The following is a 25,181-nucleotide window of genomic DNA, read 5'->3' on the forward strand; positions in this document are numbered from 1 at the left end:
CGTTGTGTGGCATATCCTGTGCATGGACTACTCATTTAGTATATTTTGCTTATTTTTTTCATAGTTTCACACAACTTCTTCCTGTTTTCTCGATTGATCTGTGTTCAGTTTTTCAAGGCCTATCCACTGTGCCAACTTATAACTAAATCTGAGGGGGGTGCGATGGGGAGGTTCCCTTGTTAGCTTATACTTTGGTCAACGAGTTGATTTTGATTTTCTGTCTTCGACCATAAATATGGTCGATGTTTTCTGTAATTATAACAACTTTGCTGACGCTTATAGACAGTTCTTTGACTTAATTTCTTTGTGTGGGGAAGTTGTTTGTAAATATTGAGGGTGTTGGGTTGTTCAAGATTCTAAAACTGAATTTCACGTGTGTTTTAATGCAGATCAATAATGTGCCCTATTTAGTTAAGTGGAACTAGCAATGTAGGGACAAGAAATGAATGCTGTAAATATGAGCGCGCACATAATGTGTTTGACGTCCGGCGGTGGACTACCTTTGTTTTCAAGGAAAAAAGGAGAGGGTGAACCTGTACGTATCAACAGTACTTTTACAAGAATCCTATGTTTACAGAGGAAATAATTAATAGATTGCTTTCATTCTCCATGGATTATTGCCTGCTATAAGTGAAATGAAGGGAACTTGACCATTAAGCAAGTGTTATTGTTACTCACGTTATGCGAATGTGGTAGTGCATCGAGAAATTTGTATATTGCTTTGAGATGAATATTCAAGAATTCTACTAAACTGAATCTGAGAGGCACCGTTCTTTAAGGAGAGCATTTTTATCTCCTTTTGCCCATCTCCTATACTTACATTGTAATTGAGGTTTTTATATTCATTTGTCCATCCAGGGCTTATCTTATAATGATATAGGATTTGCCACCATAATACAGTGACAATAAACATCTGAAAAAGATACATACACTAAATATTCTGTTTTGTTCTTCGCTTTACTATTCAGTAAAGCGATCACTGTTTGAAGAAATACACTAGAAGCGTTTTATAGTACAAAATGCATTAACAGTGTTCAGAAAACAGTATAACCAATGATAGACAGCATGAATGGAAAAATTAATGGCAAAGAGCGTATGTAACAGCAGAGGCATAGATTCATATTACCAGCACTACAACTTCTTTTTTCTAAGAGGAAAAAAAAAATCGTACTATCAGCCCACATTCATTAATCATGTTATGATGTCTTGTACTTGCGAGTGACTTATATAACTTATCAGCAAGCGGAAATACAAACGCGTCCGATTCCACCTGCCTGCTTTGTCCCATGACGTCACAAAATGATACGTAATGACCTTCACTACGACTCCAATATGGCGCCTATGACGTCATTACGTAAACATGACCACAAACACGAATATACATTGAATACCCAACACACGCACGTTCCACAAAAAAAAACTTATGAAACTAACGGGACAAGCGTGGGAAATTGGGGGTTTTTGGGTGTGGACGAAGTAAATATAAACAAATTTAAAACACACACCACCATACCAAACCACACAAAACGACGAAAAAAACCGACGACACAAAACTCCCCAAATTCCACTAAACACAATATCCTATGGAATCGGACACTTCCCTTGACCTATATAGGTCAACAGCAACTCCCGATACCGGAACACCCATGGCCACGAGCACCCATTGGAATCGAACACTTCCCTTGACCTGTATGGGTCAACAGAAACTACTGATACCATATCATAAAACCCAAAACTGCAACCGTGTCCACAATCATTACTACCTCAAAAGACACAACAAACCAACAGGATTGGAATCGAACACTTCCCTTGACCTGTTATCCTTACGACATCTCCACGTATAGCTGTCCCTGGTCCGAGACGCCGGAACTTTAGTAAGCCTCATTTCTTTGTGACACACTGAACACTTCACGACTTCATCCAAAAATCCAAAATTATTTTTTTTTAGAGATAATGTACTGTCCCCCATCATTGCCGGCAACCGAAAACTGCTGATCTTGTCAGTCATATCCATACCTACCAAAGACATAAAAAAAACAATTTGCCAAAATTCACACACGACAAACAGAAAAAAACTACAATAATGTCGACAAAAAATATTCTGCTGAAAGCACAGTCACTACTGATACCTTACACGTGCAATGCTACCACGAAAATGAACCCCATACGCCACATAACACGCTACCTATAAACACACCACTAGAGAGAACCACTGACTGCAACAATACGTCACCTATAAACACCCTCACACGCAAGCTAAACCAAAAACATCACCTAATACACAACACCACCAGAGAGCACCACCGATCACATCAAAATGACACCTACAAATACGCCACTCTCACAAACTAAATTCCGTGCCATCGTGACGTCACAAACCACAACAGCCTTACGTCATGGGTCAAAGCCAGTGGGTGGGATCGGACGCTTCGGTCGGCCCTCAGCAAGCGTTTGCTCCATTGGGATTTGTTCCAATATAACTTAAGCTGAGTCTACCTTCTCTCTAATAAAATGATGTTTGATATCAATATTTTTTGTTCTTCCACTGTAGCTGCTTGTTTCGCATTAGTCAGTCGCATCTTTTCTATTACAATAAAGTTTTGTATGATCATTTTATGGACTTGGGGGGACCTCCTTTTTTTAACTTGTGCATGCGTAGTGCCTCTTTTCACTTAAACAGAAAACCTGGGATTGACTTCCAGTCCTTTTTGTCTCCTGCCCGGTCACAACACTGTATCCTCTGATGATGTATTGATTTTGTTCTTTAGAAGACTGCAAATTGAAGTCCATAGTCCCTTTCAAGTACCTCATGATTCTTTTATTTGCCTGTCAGAGAGGCATGCCTGCGTCATTGTTGAAGTGATGTAACAACTGCAATTGCATATGCAAGATCAGGTCTGGTTCCCTACTGTGCATACATAAAACTACCTATAGCTTCTCTGTAGGGAACATTTTTTGTGGCTTTTCTCTCTTTGTTTTATCTCTGTTGGGAACATTTTTTGTGGCTTTTTCTCTCTTTGTTTTGGGGCTCATATCGTGTAAGAAAGTACTTGATTGACTTCCAAAAGTGTTGCCACTGGATTGCAATCCTCCATGTTGTATTTATTTAATATTTGTTCTACTTAAGGAGATTGCTCCATCCATAATAGGTCCCTCTTACAATCTCTTGTTATTTTTATGCCCAAGCAATTTGACACTTCTCCTAACTCTTTCAGTTTAAACCATTCCTTGAGTTTTGAAGCTTTCCTTCTCTTATGGATTATTACTGTACTAAAAGTTAACATGTCATCAACGTAAATTCCAACAGTCAGTACATTATTTCCTTTATTTTTCTGATAAATACATGGATGTGCTGTACTTCTTGTAGGGTTCATGTTTAAGTGTGCTTTATTTAGCTTAATATTCCAGTTGTGACTACCTTGTTTTAAACCATAAACTGCTTTTTAAATCTCATGATGCGCTTGTCCATAAAAGTTCTGGTGTTAAAATCAGTATGGAATTTTTATAAAAGATACCTCTTTCGTATCACCATGCTGGAATGCTATAACATCATCAAAGTGATCTATATGTAGACATCTTAATGATATGGGGTATATGTCTCTTCATAGTTTACACCCTTTGTCTCAGCACAGCATTTAACTACTAGCCATGCTTTGTATCTAAAAATGTGTCATAGAAGATCCTTTGTAGTGTTAAAATCCATTTGGTATCTGTTAGGTTTATATCTGAAGGTAAAACTGCCTTTTCCCATGTCTGATTTTGAGCATGTGACTGCAATTCTTCTTTAATTACTTGAATCCAGTTGAGTGATTCTTTGCTTTGTGAAGCCTCTTCTAATGACAATGGATCTGAATTCTCTGTCTCTGTAGAGTAATAGGTCACAAATGCATTTATATTAGCTTTGGAATTCTTGATGATCTTCTGAGTGTTTGACTTTGCTGTGAGGAATCACATTTTTTATTTGTGTCTGATGAATTTGAATCTTCTGAGCTTCTTTTGGGTAAAATACATCTTGAGCTATTATTATCCTTATCTGTAATAGGCTCAGATTCATCTCTTTCCGTTTCATCTTGCTTAATTGAGGGAATAATTATTGCCTCCTGAGCCTATTTAGACTCTATTGGTTTTCTTCTGTTCTGGTGTCATGCCCTTTGAAGGTTTCGTAGGTGCTCTGTTAATGAGGTAAGCAGTTGTAGAGACTGCTTTCCCCCAATGTTCTCTTGGTGAACCTGCATTAGATAATAAGTGTCTGGCTTTTTCTAGTAGTGTTCTGTTATATCTTTCTGCTACTCCATTGTGTTACGGCTTGTAGGTGCTGTTGTTTGATGATTTATTCCCTCATTCTGTAAGAAGTCTGCTAGTTCATGGTTCACATATTCCTTCCCATTGTCTGTGCACAAGGTCTGAATGTTACAGCCAGTTTGTTTTTCCACTAGCGTCATAAAATTTCTAATGACTCCCAGGGCTTACAGAAGCATCCGATTCCATCCATCTGCTTTGATCCGTGACGTCACCAATATGGCAGAAACGACCATTCTCAACGTCTCCAATACGGTGCCTATGACGTCATTGCATAAACATAACAAACACATAAATACATATAAAACAAACAAACACATCTCCTTCCAAAAATACAGGGCTATTACAAATGATTGAAGCGATTTCATAAATTCACTGTAGCTCCATTCATTGACATATGGTCACGACACACTACAGATACGTAGAAAAACTCACAAAGTTTTGTTCGGCTGAAGCCGCACTTCAGGTTTCTGCCGCCAGAGTGCTCGAGAGCGCAGTGAGACAAAATGGCGACAGGAGCCGAGAAAGCGTATGTCGTGCTTGAAATGCACTCACATCAGTCAGTCATAACAGTGCAACGACACTTCAGGACGAAGTTCAACAAAGATCCACCAACTGCTAACTCCATTCGGCGATGGTATGCGCAGTTGAAAGCTTCTGGATGCCTCTGTAAGGGGAAATCAACGGGTCGGCCTGCAGTGAGCGAAGAAACGGTTGAACGCGTGCGGGCAAGTTTCACGCGTAGTCCGCGGAAGTCTACGAATAAAGCAAGCAGGGAGCTAAACGTACCATAGGATGGTGCTCCACCACACTTCCATCATGATGTTCGGCATTTCTTAAACAGGAGATTGGAAAACCGATGGATCGGTCGTGATGGAGATCATGATCAACAATTCATGTCATGGCCTCCACGCTCTCCCGACTTAACCCCATGCGATTTCTTTCTGTGGGGTTATGTGAAAGATTCAGTGTTTAAACCTCCTCTACCAAGAAACGTGCCAGAACTGCGAGCTCGCATCAACGATGCTTTCGAACTCATTGATGGGGACATGCTGCGCCGAGTGTGGGAGGAACTTGATTATCGGCTTGATGTCTGCCGAATCACTAAAGGGGCACATATCGAACATTTGTGAATGCCTAAAAAAACTTTTTGAATTTTTGTATGTGTGTGCAAAGCATTGTGAAAATATCTCAAATAATAAAGTTATTGAAACTTCCTGGCAGATTAAAACTGTGTGCCCGACCGAGACTCGAACTCGGGACCTTTGCCTTTCGCGGGCAAGTGCTCTACCATCTGAGCTACCGAAGCACGACTCACGCCCGGTACTCACAGCTTTACTTCTGCCAGTATCTCGTCTCCTACCTTCCCGAGTTCGAGTCTCGGTCGGGCACACAGTTTTAATCTGCCAGGAAGTTTCATATCAGCGCACACACCGCTGCAGAGTGAAAATTTCATTCTGGAAATAAAGTTATTGTAGAGCTGTGAAATCGCTTCAGTCATTTGTAATAACCCTGTATAATCAAACTAACGTACCAGCACGGGAAATTGAGGGTTTTTGGTTGGGGACAGATGAAATATAAACACATACAAACACACACCAAGATCCCAAACCACACAAAACAATGACATAAAAACACCACAAAATTTTCAAATTCCGCTACACTTACAATATCAACAGGAATTGCTCACTTTCCGTCACTTACATAGCTCAACCGCAATTGTCAATACCACAAATTAAAAACCAACTACTCCAAAAATTATAATACATCACACTATTGATATCACAAAACCAACACTTATAGGGACAAAAATTGGAATCGGACACTTCCCTTACCTATATAGATCAACAGCAGCTCATGATATCAAAAAACAAAGCTATGACACATTGGAATCGGATACTTCCCTTGATGTATATAGGTCAACAGTGGCTCATGATACCAAAACACACATACAGTGATGGAAATATTTATTGCATCACCTCTTACAATTAACAATTTTTGTTACAATAATTGAATAACTAAGCTAAATTTGCCTGATTTCTTTTGATTTCTATCAGAAATGAATATACACAATAATTTTTGTCAATTCGTTTTTATTTTTAATTTTTGCTTCTATAAAAATGTTTTTTTATAATTTAACACTTTCTTGAAAAATGAGTGTAAGTGGATATGTCAGCTATTCTGTTTGCTATTCTGAAATATGAATACTAATGTTGAAAGAAACACTGCATATTAAAGTTGTAACATAACACGAATGTTTGTATTGCCTCATATGAACACACTGTTGCATTAAATACTTTGTTGCTCCACCACGCGCCTTAGTCAGCGCTTGGCTTCGTGAAGGCATTGAAAGAATTAACTTTTTAATGTACTCCTCACTCAGTTCATGAAACCACTCACGCACAAGTGTCTCCAATAGCTCCCGTTTATTCTGTGGCTTTGTTTTGGTGATCAGGGCTATTTCCAGGCCGCTCTAATACTCGAATCCCATTTTGTCAAAGGAAAGATTTTACCTGAAATGTAGAAGATCGTGATAATTAACCAAGAAAGTAATCTGCTTCGTGTTTGGTACAAGTATTCGTCATAGGACTCGCCTTCAAAGCTCTATGGCAAGGAGCAGAGTCATCATTAAAAATGCAATTGGAAACATCTCCAAACTGGTCTCTAATGGTTGGCATAAGCTTCCTTTCAAGGATGCTTATGTAGGCATTTGTGTTGACAGTGCCATTGTTTAAGTCCAGACGACCTACTCCGTGACTGGAAATGCACCCCCAGACCATCGGTCCTTGTGGGTGTTTGACTGTATATGTTATGCATGATGTCAAAAATTCTTCACCTTTTCTTCGATGCACGAACACTTTTCCATTTGTGCCATGCAGATTAAATTTGGGCTCGTCTGAAAAGATTACTTCGTTCCACATCTCTGGAGTCCATGTCGCATGTGCCTTTGCCTGTTGTAATCCCTCTTGTCGCATTATCTCGTTCAATAAAGACTTCCTTCTAGGACAACCGGCTGAGAGTCCAGGCTCCATTAGTGTATTTCTTACAGTTCTACTGGTTACTGAGATGTTGCACATTTCTTCTTTCTCGCTTTAGTTCAGTTGATGACAGGTGACGATCGCTGAGCTAATGCCTTTTCAGTACCCTGTCCTGTTTGGCAGTAGACGCCCTGGTGTGACCTCTTTCTTTCTCCCAATCAACATTTCCATTTGCCCTGTATTTTTTTAGTAACTTCGAAATCGTAGACTGATTAAAGCCAGTCTTAGAGGCTAACTCTCTGGTGCTGAGACCAACAGATGAATAAGCAAGTGACTAATGACCTCAGCAGTTGAGTCCCATAGTGCTCAGAATAAGCAAGTATAGCAGTTTTATTTTCTGGCGTAAATTCAACTGACCTGCTCATCTTCCCACTGCAAAGTCTCAACCAAAAATACCAGTATAAATACTGATTTCATTGTAAAACCAAGCGACAACAACAAAGAGTTGTGTATTGTTGTAAAACATGTGTGAAGAAGTCAGATTATTAAGGCAAGAATATGTCAAGAAGCTTAGCAACAATGGGACCGATATAACCTGAAGCGAACTGCTGCGAAAGACAAAAAGACGAAGTAATTCACGGTGATGCAATAAATATTTCCACCACTGTAGCTACGATGACAGTTTGGAACCGGACACTTCTCATGAGCTATATAACTCAAATACAACTCACAATACCAATAAATTTGAAATTGAGTACTACCCCTAAGATACATAAATCAACGACAAGTGTCGATATCAAAACATCAACCACCAACACATGCAGTAAATAACACCGACTCAAACACACATAAAAATCCCACTGGACATTATAATAGACCCAAAACAATGACTATTTACCATAAAGAAGTTCTGGCACTACATACTAGGTCAGCCACCCCAATCACACACACACACACACACACACACACACACAAAAACACAAACACACAAAAAAAGAGGCTCCCAACCCACCTACAACCTACCAACACCAAAGCCCCCTCCCCCCCCCCCCCCCCACACCTTCACCCTTCCCCCAAACCCAAAAATCCACCAACAGTCCCTGATCTGAGATGCCACAACTCGGGTCAACCACATATTATGTTTACTTAACGCTGCATTTTGCTATCTCCCCCACAAGCCCAAAAATTGCAGAAACTTAATGACAGACAACATGTCGTCCCACATTTCAGCCCACAGATGCGCACTATTAAACTTAGAAGCCATATCCATACCTAATAAAAGAAACCACAAATTGAATTAAACAACTTACCACGCGACAGACAGCAAACCACTAATATCAAACGAGATCGCAGTAACATAAACGCAACAGAAACTTAATTCTTAACTCACTGAAACCAATTTCCGCCCTTCTATAGCAGTCACGACCGATAAATGCACACTTCAAGCGCTGATACCCAAATGATCCTAATACACCACATAACACGTGGACCATACATGGACAACCAGAGGACACCACCAACTGCAACAAGATGACATCTACAAACACAACACGCTCATAAACTAAACTCTGTGCCATCATGACGTCACACACAACAACACCCTTATATCACGGGTCACAGCCGTGGGATGGATCAGATGCCTCCGTTGACCCATTCAGGCAGGCTACGAAAAATCTTACCTTTATAGCCTGGGATGTTATTGAATTTAGCGTATGTTAAAATGAAGGACTAAGTAAGGCATAGGTCTGTTTTTGTTCTCTCCAAAAAAATTTCTGCTCCGAGATACAGCCCTCAAAGAGAGACAACGCACACCATTTTGAAGACGCGAATTTTGGAAAAACTTTTAAAATGCTGTATCTCTAGAACAGTCCTAGATTTTTTTTTTATCTGAAAGATAATTGCTTTATGATTACAAATAAATCCTTCATTTGGACTTACCTGACAGAGTTCTTTTACTGTAGTGTTCTGAACTTTTTTATAATTGTGGAAAATTTTTTTTTTTACAATGTCAATCCATAAAGTTATGATTTTTTTTTCTGTTGATTAGTACCACATAGTTCTACATTCCCTGAAAAGGAGAGCTTCCATTTTTAGGTTGAAGAGGTTTTATAAAGAACTGAAATTTTTTCCATACATAAAATCTGTTTTATTTACCACATTATCACATAACAGACTCATAAAAATCAAAACCTACCCTTATTTAACATAATTTTAGTTTTGAATGATGAGTAAGAGACTCATTTTTCAGGCATTTTAAATGGTTCCAAAATTTATGTGAAAGGTCTAAAGACTTAAAGGTTTCAGTTTATGCAACTTCTGTGCACTCTGTTTTGTACTGAAAGTAGCCAGTCAATGAACTTTTTAGTGCTTTTCACTGCTTCAGTATCTTCCTTTGATATAGTGTGTTGCCTTTCTGTTGCACCAATAGGAACTGGAGCACTTTCACTCTTCAAAACATTGTGACAGGATGTGAGCACTGATGGCGTTGTTGCTGTCCTTCAGCTGGAAACCTATATCCAGCAACTGGTCCATGTGGTAGCCTAAGTTCACTAAAGTTTCATTTAACTCATAACTGGCGTCTATAATCTCTGCAGTCCACCAGTCACAGTCATACACACATGCCACAAACATCCCTCTTCTCAGGTTGTGAATGAGAATATTATCCTGCTGTTTCTGAGGTGTTGGCCAAATGAATGAAATTTCTTCTTTCTTGCCCTTCAAAGTGCATGCAGCATGAGTTCGTCCATCACTTTGACTCCAAAAATGTTTCTTCTGAATTCCTTTTACAGGAGTAGTTTGTTTGGACCATTGTTCTTTTTTCTGCTCACAGAATTCTTCGATTTCCTCTTTGGACAAAAGAATGGGGCTGTGGATGTGTAAGATTTCACGATTCTCGTAAAATCCTCAGCATTCTGAATGCCAACTGTATTAGGTCTGGAAAGATTATGTTTTGTAGCATGGTGCTTCAGCAGGCCTCCTACACCATCACAAGGCCCAGTCTGGTGACCAGTAGCACTTTATACCCAGTCAGTTGGCACAAGCAACTTACTCAATTCAAACAGCTGGTAATTATTTTTAAAATGACTTGGAGCACCGTCAGAAATATTGATGATCTCTGCCTCTGTTTGCAGTTAAATGATTTGCTAGAAAAGCATGTCCTGATTCATGTTCTGTGTCATCACTTATAACTGCAACACTGTGGTCTTGTTTTGAAAATATGTCACTCCTGTAAAAATTGAAACTTGGTCATTGCTCCAATGATACCCTAGTGGGAGAATTACAGCCCAGTTCTCAGCAAAATCACAGTGAAGTGCTAAACATAGTTCTTCAGCCTGTGTACATACCTATTCACTTCTGCAATGTATTGTTGCAATTTCTTCAGATGCTGGTGTATTGCTGCTTTCACTGACCATTTACCAAGTTCACCAATGAAACTGACAAATGCAACAGTTTTCGTTTCTTCAGAGTTATCTGCTATGTCTTCTAGGTCAACTGTCTGTAAAGACAGTCACCACATTCTTGGATAAACACGTCTCTCGCTTTATGTCACACACTACTAATGACTCCACACGCCCAACCAAGGTGTCATATGTCTCATGCGCCAGTAAGTTCTTCAAATACAGTGTTCAAAATTCGCGCAGTACACACATAAACAGGCATCTCTAGGTGGGCGTGGAACTACCCACTTACGTCGTAGTGCATAAAATTTTGAACTTCCGATATGTGAAGTTGTGTAGTTGCTCTTATAAATTGCAAAAGTTGCTTTAATACCGTGTGTCATGTACCTCTTCAGTTTTGCAACTTTTTGACCTTCAGCTGTTACTTTTATAGTGTGGAGCTGCTTCTACAGGATGACGATAATAGGGATCTGCTCTTCCAAAGACTCCTTTTACATACCTAACATTTCTTGATTTGTCTACTGTGTGCTTTGATACTGATGAAACGGGGTTCAAAATTGTTTTCTTTGAAAATGTCTCTGGAATAATAGTTAAAACTTATACCTTTTCACTGTAGGATGCACAATATTCAACAACTGACACTGAACAACTACAGTACAGAAATCTGCAATGAACAACCACAACAAAGAAACTGACAAGAAACTGCAACAAAATGTGAGAAATATCTGCAACAATGAGAGTTAAAAAAATAACTGCTACAAATGAAGTGATAAGAAGTAACTGCAACAAAGACAATAGAAATAAAAATTGTAACAAAGAAATTAGTAAGAAATAACTTCAGTGGAGACATACATTAACCTTGAAAGGTTAAAAAACTGATTTTTTTAAAAATAAAACGTGTCCAACTTAAAGTTTAAGTTCTCCTTTACGGAGAATGTGGTACTTCTCCTTTACGGAGAATGTGGTACTACATGATACTAATCAACAGAAAAAAATCTAACTTTTCTGGAGTGGCGTTCTTGAAAAAAAAAATTATTTCTTTAAATTATAAAAAAAAATTCAAAGGTGACAGTAAAATAACTTCAATGACAGATATGTCCAAACAGAAGATACCATTGTAATCATAAAGCAATTATCTTTAAAATAAAATAACTCTAAAAAATATCTAGAACTGTTACAGAGACACAGCATTTTTAAAAGTTTTCTGAAATTTGCATCTTCAAAATGGCGCTTACAGTGTCATCTTTTGAGGTGTCTATCTTGGGGTAGGAATTTTTTTGGAGAAAACAAAAAAAAAATATGTGTTTCTTACTTACTCCTGAATTTTAACATATGCTAAATTCAATAACATCCAAGGCTATGAAGGTTACCCTGAAGCCTGAAGTGATATGGATTATTGCCAATAACCGATGAGAGGCAAGAACATAGACAATAAATTTTTAGTGCTGAAATTGAAACTATTGTCTTGTTTGCTGTTTATTAATCTTCCTTCATGGCAATCCTCCCATGACTTAATTAAAAACATTGCTCCACATACCTCCCCCCCACCTCCCCTTGGTTTAATTAAAAAACCTTGATCCACTTACTCAGCATGCTTGCACACGTTGATTTAGTAGCAATACAGAGAAGAGAAATATTTCACTGTTTTTTCAGTACATCATCTTTTGCAATGCTGTCCTTACATTACATTAATAATCTCGTTCACAGCAATGTTTCAATTTCTCCTCCAAATGCATTCAAAACATGTCGTCTTTTTGCTGCTCTCTCATTGGCAGCATAACACAAACATCTGACACAACTACTTTTGCGTCCTCATATCTCACGGCAAATGCTGACAAAATTCCTGCGCAAAATATGTAAGTATGCCACTGTTCCTATTCTAGACTTTTACCCGTGAACAGCTAGGGTTGCAGCACGTTTTCCTTGGACACACCTGAAGTTACTTCTACATCTGACAATGACTTTCCAACCAAGGTAACGTGCTGCACCCTCCCTACCAAAAAGCCTCAATCCAGACACAAATTTCACTCGATATCCTATATGACCATACTTTCGTCACTAAGTGTGGGTTAGATACTGAGTCAAATGCTTTTCGGAAATCAAGAAATACTGCATCTACCTGCCTGCCTTGATCCAAAGTTTTCAATATGTCACCTGAGAAAAGTGAGAGTTGGGTTTCATGTGATTGATATTTTCGAAATCCGTGTTGTTGGCATTGTGGACCTCATTATGTTTGAGCTCAGAATATATTCCAAGATTCTACAATAAATCAACATCAAGGATATTGGATGGTAGTTTTGTGGATCACTTCTGTTACCCTTCTTGTAGATGGGTGTGACTTGGGCTTCTTTCCATGAACTGGGGATGGTTTTTTGTTCAAGGGATCTAGGATAGATTATAGTTAGAAAATGGGATAACTCAGCCGCAAATTCAGTATATAATCTGATAGGTATTCCATCAAGCCCTGGAGCTTTGTTCAGTATTAATGATTTTAGCTGCTTCTCAACACCACTGACATTAATATTTATTTCATTCACCTTTGCAGTGGAAGGATTAAATTGGGAACATTCTCGTAGGTTTTCCTTTGTAAAGGAACATTTGAAAATGTATTTAAGCATTTTAGCTTTTGCTTTGCTACCCTAAGTTTTAGTTACTGTCTCATTTGCTTGGGAATGGACACCAACTTTGATGCCACTGACAACCCTTACTAACAACCAGAAGTTTTTGAGTTTTGTGAAATATCAATTGACAATATTCTGCTGCACTAGTGATAGGGCATCACGTATTGCTCTCTTGACAGCTAAATCATTTCATTCAGCATCTCTTTATCTATAGCCCTATGCTTCATTTTAGACCTATTATGCAGTAATCTCTGTCTCTTTAGAAGTTTCTTTACCGTGACTGTATGCTGTGGTGGTTCCCTTCCATTATGAACAATTGTTCTGGATACTATTATCTATCCAGGGCTTGGACAACTATTCTTTTAAACTGAAAGTTTCAGATTCGACATTGAGATATGACACTACAGATTTTGTATCTAGTTTACTGAACTTATATGTATACCCGCATGTTTTAGTTGTCCTTTGGACTTTGGTAATCATTGTTGTCACAACTGCGTAATGGTAACTGATACTGGTTTCATTGCGAACATGCTGAGAAAGGTTAGGTATATTTGTTACTGTTAGATCCAATATATTTCCATCATTAATGGAATTCCTAACTATCTGCTCTAGGTAGTTTTCAGAGAAGGCGTGTAGTAATGTTTCACAGAGTGTCTTACCACATACACTACCAACAAAACCGTAATTTTCCCAATTAATTGTTGGATGATTAAAGTCTCCACCGATGACTACAGTATGATTGGGGAACATGATACAAGTGAATTGAGGTTTTCTCTGGAGTTTTCAGTTACATCAGGAGATGAGTGTGGTGGGTGATAGAAGGATCCAATTACTTTTTATGCCCGCCCCAGATACTGAGTATTGCCCATATAATAACGCATGCAGCTTCAATTTCTATCTCAATGGATTTTAGTTTCTTGTCTGCTGTAACAAATATGCCACCTCCATTTCCCATTGACCTATTCTTTCAATATACACTTAAATTTTCCCCAAAAATCTAACTGCTATCAATTTCAGATTTCAACCTTCCTTCTGTACCTATTAAGGAATTCGTCCAGCAGAGGAACTAACAATCTGGCTGTCTGCACAAGTGTTGACTTTTGGTATCCTGTCAGACATTCTATGCAATATTCTTCACATGTGCATTTATTTGAATATGATTTGGCACACTCAGCTGCCGTATTCCAGTCTATTATTAAAATGTGACAAGGTCGCTGAGTGTGAATGTAAATTACTGATTTAATTGTATCACTGAAGCTCAGTGGCCGGGTTATATCTGTATGTATACTGAAGGATCCAAAATTCCAGAAGAGGGGTATACTGGATGTGCTTTTCTGTGCTCTCAGATCCAAATCAGTAAGGTCGACAAACTGCCTAAAAGTGCTTCAGTTTTTATGGTGGAGACTGTGTCAATTTTAGAAGCAATCAAGTTTGTATCTTCATCTTCCTTATTAAAGACAGTAATTGTGCCCAACGCTCAGAGTATTTTTAAAAGTATTGAACTCTGAAGATGGAATAAAACTACCGACTCTTATAATGTGGATGTAGTACTGGAATATATTCATTGTAAACAGAGAGGGCAGACATTCATTCTGCTCTGGGTGCAGTCTTACACTTGCATCTGCCATAATGAGGAAGTTGACATATTAGTGAAGCAAGCTGCATCTACAGGAACTGTTCTTGATGTGAAATTACTGTAAACAGACTATTTGCATGCAGTCAAGGGCCATGGAAAACAGCAAAGGCAAATGTGGAATGTGTCCGAACATACAAAAGGTGGATGTTATGTGGTATTACAACCTCAAATTTCTACAAGGCCACGGTTTATGAGAAGTCATTTGGACAGATATATGGTTTCCACCATCATTTGACTCTGCTTTAACCATGCTTCATTTCCTCTACCTCTGTATTGAATCAACATTTATAATTCTCCTGCATGTGTGTGTGTTATTCTGAATCAGAAGCTGATGTAAACCACATCTTGTTTTCGTGTTCCAAATTTGACAATGAACAATCGAAATTTCCGTATGGATTACCTTCACTCTCAGTCAGCGTTTTCTCTTTTGGTTTCTAAAGACATTCACCTGTATAAAGTGACTGTCAGTTTTCTTCCTTGCAAATGTTTTGGCACTTTACCATTAGGTTTGTAATACTCTCGCCTCTGTGAAGCATTTGTTTCAAGCTTGCCTGGTACTTCTGGGTTTCCAATAGCTTTTGTTACCTGGATTGGGTGGAGAGCCCTGTCTTATCTGAGTAGCAGCTTCTGGTGTGTACTGCACACCTGAGCCACATAGGGGGACCCTACAGTTTCAACCCCATGGTGTAAATCCAGGAAGTTGCAGCCTAACTTGTCACAGTACCTCCGAAGTCTCTGGTTCAGACCTTCCACTCGAGTCAGGACCAAAAGGCTGCAGACAACGCTGCAAATTGTGAACTTCATTGAAAGTTTTCTCATTTTATAGTGATACTGGCTTAGCTGAAATGGTCCACTTTGTGCATTCCGTTATGAAGCATTGCTTTTGTAAATAGATTCATTTACATATGGTAAATGCAAGAGCCTTATTTATTAAAGGTGATGGAATGTCCCTTTTCCACTCTCTTACTTGTAGAAAGTAAGTTCGTACTTCAGCACATAAAGAAAATCAGTTACTGTACTATTTGTTTTCTTTCTACCAACTTGTGTATTATGTGTATTATCATTTCCTTCTCTCTGTATTTTACCCCTGAAGGTGGCAGGGGTAAAATACAGAGAGCGAAAGGCTATTTACAATTTGTACAGAAAGCAGATGGCAGTTATAAGAGTCGAGGGGTATGAAAGGAAAGCAGTGGTTGGGAAGGGAGTGAGACAGGGTTGTAGCCTATCCCCGATGTTATTCAATCTGTTTATTGAGCAAGCAATAAAGGAAACAAAAGAAAAGTTCGGAATAGGTATTAAAATCCATGGAGAAGAAATAAAAACTTTGAGGTTCGCCGATGACATTGTAATTCTGTCAGAGACAGCAAAGGACTTGGAAGAGCAGTTGAACGGAACGGACAGTGTCTTGAAAGGAGGGTATAAGATGAACATCAACAAAAACAAAACGAGGATAATGGAATGTAGTCGAATTAAGTCGGGTGATGCTGAGGGAATTAGATTAGGAAATGAGACACTTAAAGTAGTAAAGGAGTTTTGGTATTTGGGGAGCAAAATAACTGATGATGGTCGAAGTGGAGAGGATATAAAATGTAGAGTGGCAATGGCAAGGAAAGCGTTTTTGAAGAAGAAAAATTTGTTAACATCGAGTATAGATTTAAATGTCAGGAAGTCGTTTCTGAAAGTATTTGTATGGAGTGTAGCCATGTATGGAAGTGAAACGTGGACGATAAATAGCTTAGACAAGAAGAGAATAGAAGCTTTCGAAATGTGGTGCTACAGAAGAATGCTGAAGATTAGATGGGTTGATCGCATAACTAATGAGGAGTTATTGAATAGAATTGGGGAGAAGAGGAGCTTGTGGCACAACTTGACTAGAAGAAGGGATCGGTTGGTAGGACATGTTCTGAGACATCGAGGGATCACCAATTTAGTATTGGAGGGCAGCGTGGAGGGTAAAAATCGTAGAGGGAGACCAAGAGATGAATATACTAAGCAGATTCAGATGGATGTAGGCTGCAGTAGATACTGGGAGATGAAGAAGCATGCACAGGATAGAGTAGCATGGAGAGCTGCATCAAATCAGTCTCAGGACTGAAGACCACAACAACAACAACCATTTCCTTCAATGGGTAAATTCTCATTACTTGACATTACCAGTTGTGAAGTCCATATTGATATACACGAATTCATTTCACAAGGGATTATAGCTATATGTGTTGAAGCATCAGAAGAAATATACCAGTCATTATTTATAGCTTTCTGTTGTAGTGAAGAATGTCTTGTGAAACTTCCTGGCAGATTAAAACTGTGTGCCGGACCAAGACTTGAACTCGGGACCTTTGCCTTTCATGGGCAAGTACTCTACCAACTGAGCTACCCAAGCATGACTCACGTCCCGTCCTCACAGCTTTACTTCTGCCAGTTGGTAGAGCACTTGCCCGCGAAAGGCAAAGGTCCTGAGTTCAGGTCTTGGTCCGGCACACAGTTTTAATCTGCCAGGAAGGTTCATATCGGCGCACACTCCGCTGCAAAGTGAAAATCTCATTCTGGAAAGAATGTCTTGTAATTTCAAGTCCTTTCTGAAGACTTGCTACTTCTCTTGGTTTTGCTTTGGCAGTTTCTTCCAATATGACCTATTATTGCAGTTATAGAGCCTGGTGCCTTACAGGAATTGTTTGCAAAGTTTGTGTTGCTTTTGTTGTTCACTTGAAGAGCTCCATCACTATTGATGGAGTGGTAATGCTTGTCATCCTTCAGTTCTTGCAGCAGTTTTGTTTTAATAGGGTCTCTAGTTATTGGTATATTGGAATTTTCTAGACTCATAAGCATTGGTTTGTAATCATCCAGTAATTCAGCGAATAAAATGCACCCTGCCGACTCATCTTTCACTTCAAAATTCAAAGTATTTAACTTACTGGAAGTGGAAATTATTTTGGACACATATTCTTCTACCGATGTACATTTCTCCAGCCGAATTGTAAGGAGTGCAGTCAGCAAACCAATTATTTTGGCTTGTCCAGAGCTTCGTATGCCTGTTTTAATTGTTCCCAGGCTTCTTTTGCAGTTGTATTCTGCAGGTGCACATAAATTGCTGGATCAACTGATAATATTGATGAATTGTTCTCGGGTTATCAGCTGAGTGGTGGCTTCATCTTGTCACAATGTTTCTGTGAGTTTTGTACCCATCATCTTCTGACTTCGCCAGAAGATGATGAGTACAAAGCTCATTGAAACATTGTGACAAGAATACGCCACCACTCGGCTGATAAACCGAGAAGAATTCATCAGTGGAATATGCCGAGAAAGACTGCAATCACATAACTGATAATATTATTTTTGCTCTAGCATCACACACTTTTGGCTCATCCTGTACATCACGTGAGAAGTATTCGCATAGCTTTTCATGTTGAAGATATGTTGTGATAGCAAACTGCTACATATTGTAATTCTCTCCCTTTCAATTTCTCTATAAACTGTAATGAGTTTACTGCCATAATTCCAGCTTCAAGTAGATCACTGAGCTTAGTTTCGTTTCATGACTTTCAGCAAACTGCATTTGCTGGGTACACTGGCCCCAAAGCCTGTTGTATTTTTCACTTTGATATCCAGTAAAGTGATTATGGTTTGAAGAAACACACAAGATGTGTTTTCTTTTACAAAAGCCTGCACACATTATTCAGAACAAACATATAGCTAAGAATAAAAAGCGTACATGAAGAAATTAATGGCAAAGAGCATATACAAGAGCAGCGACATAGGTACTCATTTCCAATGTATGTAAATATGCTTTATGAGGATAGGACAGGTGTTTCCCATGATCTTGCTGAAGAAAACATCCCGGCAATTGCTTGAAGTGACTTAGAAAAACCACAGAAACTCTAAACCAGGATGGTCGGACAAAGCAAGCTTCATCCCCCTGAATATGAGGTCATTGTCTTAATAACTGCACTGCCTCTTTCTGTTTGCCCATGTTGCACAACATTCTTTTATATAAACATATTTTTGCTCTTCAACACTGCACGCATTGAGGATCACCACAGATGATTTCACAACTACTGAACTTGCTGCTGTGCCCCCAGCACCAATTCCAATCCATGTAGAAAACTGACTCAGTCAATTTGGAAAAATGTCTCTTCACATTGTTCCCTCAGCCCACTTGAAAAACTGAGTCAGCTCCCCCCCCCCCCTCCCCTCCCCCCCATGATGAGTGAGATTTTGAACTCAGGAGAATGACAAGACATTACTATCATACACTATAGATCTTGACGCGTGATTTTTTTGTGAAAGCATTACAGTATTGTGCTGTGACAGAGTAATGTAGTTTTATCCCCTTTCATTGTTAACCCCTACGATGAATCCTCAAAGTGATCTTTGATTGTGTAGTGTGCATTACTTATAAAGAACATTTTAGCTGCCTTTTTAAACAGCTGTATTTCAGTAATCTATGTCACTTTCATTGGTTCATGATAAAATTTTATTCTGTGATAGAAAATTCTGTTTTGAGGTTTTGTTTGTTTTTCCGTGGTAAATGTAAATCCATATGGTCCATTATTATGTATAGAACTATTTTTCCTGATATGCACAACAAATTGGTAGATGTACTCACTTGGCAGATTAAGATTATCCCATTTTTTAAACAGTTCTTTACAGTGAGCCCTACTACTACTACTTCTACTACTACTAGTAGTAGTAGTGGTAGTAGTTATTGTTCTTATGGACCTTTTCTGCAGGTTAAAAACTGTATCAGTGTTCTTTACTTTCAGTCCCCAAAAACTACTCTCATAGTTAAGAACTGAGTGTATATTAGAATAGTACAGCATCTTGAGACATTGGCTGGTACAAATCCTAAGAGTAAAACATGCAAATGGCTTTCTTTTTGCCACCATCTTTGTGTGTGATTTCCATGTTTATTGACAATCTGTATTCATTTCTAAAAACCATTTGCCTATTACACCAGCTATAAATCAATCACTTATGCTTAATGCAGTGCAATTATGTTCCCTCTTTAGGCTGACCAAGTGCAACAAGCATGGAAATCTATCCCACAACTGGCATTCGGCACCTTTGCAACACAATGCATGCATGTTTGCATGCTTGATTTAGGCTACTGTTTGTTTTCTTTCTGTTCAGTGTTAATTTATTACATACTGCCCAGTTGTAAACATTCTTGAGAGTTTAATTTTCTTTCTTCAGTTTCAGTTTTGATGTTTTATGGCCAACAATGATGTTGCTGTCATCAACTAAGAGAATGTTTTCTCCATATCTTCCCACTGTCTGGAAAGTCAATGATATGAAGAGTATACCACTTACCTCATAAAGAAGACATTGAGTTACGACTTATACGCAGTGAGCAACAATCTGTCTTTTTTGTATTGCTGTTATTCCATCCTGACTTTCCACTGTTTGGAAAGCCATTGATGTACACACTTATGGAAAAACACTATAACACCAAACAAATAATTAATTTAGAGTAATGAAATTTTGAGAATACATTTGTCTAGGTAACATGTTTAAGTGATTAACATTGCAAGATCACAGTTTAATGTAAGCACGAGATAAGCCATTACCATTGTGAAGTGCTGGTACATTAATGACTGGTGTAACCACCAGAATGTTGAAATCAAGCATGCAAACATGCATGCATTGTGTTGTAAAGGTGCTGAATGCCAGTTGTGGGATAGATTTCCATGCTTGTTGCACTTAGTCAGTCAGTACAGGGACAGTTAATGCTGTTTGTGGATGATATTGGAGTTGTCGTCCAAAGATGTCCTTTATGTACTCAATTGGAGACAGATCTGGTGGTCAGGCTGTCTGAAGCAACATGTTGACTCTGTAGAGCATGTTGTCTTATAACAATGGTACATAGGTGTGTGTTATCCTGTCAGGAAACACCCTGGAATGCTGTTCATGAATGGCAGCACAACCCGTCGAATAACCAGATTGACCTGCAATTTTGCAGTCAGGATGCATGGGATAACCATGAGATTGCTCCGTCTGTCATACAAAATTGGACCCCACACTGTAACTCCAGTTGTAGGTCCAGGTAGAACCAGCTTTCATCCGAAGACACAACAGACATTGGTGCAGGCATTGGAAGCTGCTTATGGCACACGGTTATATGGCAGAATTTACTGGGAGTGTGAAATAGAACAGAAAAAAAGGGAACTGCAGGGAAGGGATGTGAGTGTAGAATAAGTGAAGTTAGGGGCACAGGTTGAAGTGGGTGTGAGGGAGAGACTAGTAAGATTGAGGCCAGGGGTATAAGGACAATTCCCACCTACTAGTTCAGAGAAACTGGTATTGGGGGATGGGGTTGGGATGTGGGAGAAATTCATGATTTCCTGTCAGAGAGGTCACAGTTCATAGTATTTGATGGAAAGTCATTGAGTAAAACAGAAGCGATATTTGGTGTTCCCCAAGGTAGTATTGTAGGCCCTCTGCTGTTCCTTGCATATATAAATGATTTAGGAGACAAAATGAGTAGTTGTCTTAGGTTGTTTGCTGCTGATACTAGATGTAGTAAAGTCATCAGAAGATCAGAACCAATTACAAAATGATTTAGATAAAATATCTGTAAGGTACAAAAATTGGCAGTAGACTCTAAATAATGAAAAGTGTGAGGTCATCCACATGCGTGCTAAAAGGAATCCATTAAACTTTGATTACATGTTAAATCAATCAAACATAAAGGCTGTAAATTCAGTTAAATATTTAGGGATTGCAATTACAAAATACTTAAATTGGGAAGAACATACAGAAAATGTTGTTGGGAGGACAGACCAAAGACTGTGTTTTATTGGCAGAACACATATAATATGCAATGAATCTGCTAAAGAGACTACCTGCGCTACACTTGTCCCTCTTCATGTGTGGTACTGCTGCGTGGTGTGGAATCCTTACCAAATAGGATTAACAGAGTACACCAAGAAAGTTCAAAAAAGGGCAGCTCGTTTTGTATTATTGAGAAATAGGGGAGAGAGTGTCACAGATATGAGCCAGGATTTGGAGGTGGACATCATTAAAACAAAGGTATTTCTCATTGCAGTGGGATCTTCTCACAAAATTTCAATCACCAACTTTCCCTCTGAATGCGAAAATATTATGTTGGTGCTGACCTACATAGGGAGAAATGATCATCATAATAAAATAGAGGAATCAGAGCCTGCACAATAAGATACAGGTGTTTGTTTTTCCTGCCTGCTGTTCGAGAGTGGAATAATAGAGAATTGATGTGAAGGCGATTTGATGAACTCTCTGTCAGACTCTTTTAGATGTAGATGAGAGACAATGGAGGGGGGTCAGCTGGCATTGGTATTGAAGCTGAACATGTTTTGTACAATACTATGTTCTGCCACTGGGTGCTGAGTTTTGCTCTTGGCCAGGATCTGGTGGTGGCCATTGTTTTGGGTGGACAACTGGTTGGTGGCCATTCAGTCGGGTGGACAACTGGTTGGTGGCTAAGCCAACAAAAATTCAGTACAAAAGTTACAGCAGGGCTGGTAAGTGATATGACTACTTTCACAAGTGTTAGGATAAAATACTCCTGAAATAGGATGCACTGGATGGAGCCACCTGTATCTTCCACAAGGATATAATTCATGTGGTGGGTCATTGGAGGAGGTGTTGCTTAAGGTGGATTAAGATACCTGTAGTTTGTAGATTGGGTGGGCCATAGAATACAGCTTTTGGAGGGAAAGGTGTGGTTGTGGGTAGATGATCAATTCTGGGCAGAATGGTAAGTTGTAGAAGCTGGGGCAAAGGATATGATTAGATAAATTTTGGCAATATGTTGGAATTTCAGTGAGTTTTGGGTTACATATGAATCATTTGTAATAGTGTAAATTGTAATTTCTTTTAATTTCAGTGATGGTGAACACTTACAGTCATCATAACCATCATTTGATCAGAGTTAATTTATCTAGACTGTATGAGGAGCCAGTGCTTGGAGCCACTGCTTACTTCCAAAAAATAGCATTAACCCACTGCCCATTGCAGCTGGTTCATAGGTGTTAGGAGGAGCAGGGAAATGTGTGTGTGTTGTATCGAAAATCTGTTTGTGGAGTAGATTTGGAAGGTAAAGACTGCCTACAGAGGTTTTAGTAAAACCTTCAAGCATACTGAACAAGGGATTGTTTGTCACTGCAGATACATAGTGTGTGGATGACCAAGCTGTGAGGGGGAGACTTTTTACTGTGGAAAGGATGGTAGCTATCAAAATTTGAGGTCATGATGGTGATTAATGTGCATTATATACGTATAGGTTTTTATGGACTCTTCGGAGAGGTAGAAATCAATGTCAAGGTAAGTAACATGCTGGGCTTAAGAGGACAAAGATGGAAGAGAAGGTGTTGAGACTGTGGAGGAATGAGGGTAGTGTCCTGGTCCTGAGTTCAGATCATTAAGATGTCAAAAAAGAACCAAAACCAGTTAAGAGGTTTGGGTATTGGATGGCTACGAAGGTTTCCTTTAGATGGGCCATAACCAGGTTGTGTGGGGAGGGTGCCATGTGGGCGCCCTTGGTTGTGTTATGGGTTGGTTTGTATACCACCCGCTCATTGAAGGAGAAGCAGTAGCCAGATTAGTAATGCATTCAGTTTCAAGATTTTTCATGAAGGTAATGATTAATGAAAATTCACATGAAATTGAACTGAAAATTGCAACTTTTAAGTACTGTAGCCTGCATCCTCAACATTACAAGATGAAACCTGATTGCACTGTACACCACCTTATATTCACAGAGGCATTTCAACCATTTGTAACCATTTTGTAGTAACCAATTAAATAGGAATTTTGTGGGCATAGCTAATATTGTGATGGGACTTGCGCAGTGAAAACTTTTTGTATGATGAATTGTTTGTAGTTATTTAGGACTGTGCAGTGGGCTTCCACAACTGAATACATCAATTCCATTTTTTTGCAGCTTCCGTTTCCAGTTGTGGCCTCACTAAATGGTGTTCACATGTTTGGAAAATGCCACAAAATGATGCTTCAGAGCACCTCTTCATCAGACATGACAGTTGTGTGGCATGAAGTAGAGGAAAGGTAAGGGCAATGTGGGAGTAGTAAAGATAAACCTGATTGATGGTTTTTATATATAGTTGTGACACTTAACAGCAACCACCTTAAAGTCACTTTCCAAGATATGTAAGAAATGACAGAATGGAAACAAATAAAATAACAGGAAGAAAGGAAGACTTATTGACAGGACAAAACTATGTCTTCGTTTGAGTCTTAAATCCACACTTGGCTTTTGTGGGTTGTTCTGTTACCAAATGCAGTACAACCTACTTCACACCTTCAGTCAATCGATACCTTTCTTCTACTCGCAGAACTCCACAAGAAGCACTTGTGCATATCTTGCTGCAGTTGCACTGTCGTGAGAAGTGATTTAGAGAAAAGGGGCTTAGCCACAACATAGCAGTTTTATTCTGTAGATGAGTGTACAAAATTGTGAAAGTTCTTGATAGGCATCCTGTGAAGGCATTAAACCACATCCCTGCAAGGCAAGGTTTGAAGTCCAAGCTATGCTGCAGGGTTAATCTGGCAGAACAGTTCATACCAGTATACATTCCTTTACAGATTTGAAGTATTCATTATAGAAATGATGAAAGGCAAAAGAAAAAATTAATAATTATTTAAATAAAAATAAATTTTTAATATACTATGTTTTTTAATTGGGCTAACAAGTATAAAATAATTTCTCATAGCCCCATACAAGTTCTTAACCCCATACAGACAGAGCAGAAAATTTGTGATCATGAATTTTTAAAAGCCATGAAAATACTTGTAAGATTTAAAACAAAAAAAATGTGGAGCACAAGCCATAGGTAATAACAATGAGGTGGACTATTCATGCCTCAGTTATGTGTTGCATGCTTCCCACATTTTTTGTTTTAAAACTTTTAAAAGCATTTACAAAGCTACAGATATTAAAAATTCAGTGTCACAAGTTTTCAGGACTATCTGTATCGGGCTAGGATACGGGGGGGGGGTTAGGAGAAACTATTTTTCAATCAAGTTTAAAAGTAAGATATATTAAAATTTTTATCTTTCAGCATATTTTAAACATAACGATGAGATTATGTTCATGTTGTGGACAGTATTAATAATAACCACGGGGGGAGGGGGGGGGGGCGGTTTTCAGATGACACGGTTATCTATAGTGAAGTACTATATGGAAGAAGCTGCATAAATATTCAGTCAGATCTTGATAAGATTTCAAAATGGCACAAGAAATCACAAATTTCTT

The 25,181-nt window shown here is 38.8% G+C and overlaps 1 protein-coding gene across 1 annotated transcript in view; it reads left to right on the forward strand.

Annotated features, from left to right (window-relative positions):
• The first annotated feature begins 305 nt into the window (after window positions 1-305).
• The window catches only part of LOC126174945 (protein fuzzy), a 149,170-nt gene continuing 124,294 nt past the window's right edge, over window positions 306-25,181 (forward strand). The window contains exons 1-2 of the mRNA XM_049921402.1: window positions 306-535; window positions 23,853-23,974. Coding sequence (XP_049777359.1) covers window positions 443-535; window positions 23,853-23,974 — 215 coding nt within the window. The 5' untranslated portion in view covers window positions 306-442. The remainder of the gene's footprint in view (window positions 536-23,852; window positions 23,975-25,181) is intronic.

This window comes from Schistocerca cancellata, chromosome 3 (assembly GCF_023864275.1).
Source record: "Schistocerca cancellata isolate TAMUIC-IGC-003103 chromosome 3, iqSchCanc2.1, whole genome shotgun sequence".
In the NCBI taxonomy this organism is placed as follows: domain Eukaryota; kingdom Metazoa; phylum Arthropoda; class Insecta; order Orthoptera; family Acrididae; genus Schistocerca; species Schistocerca cancellata.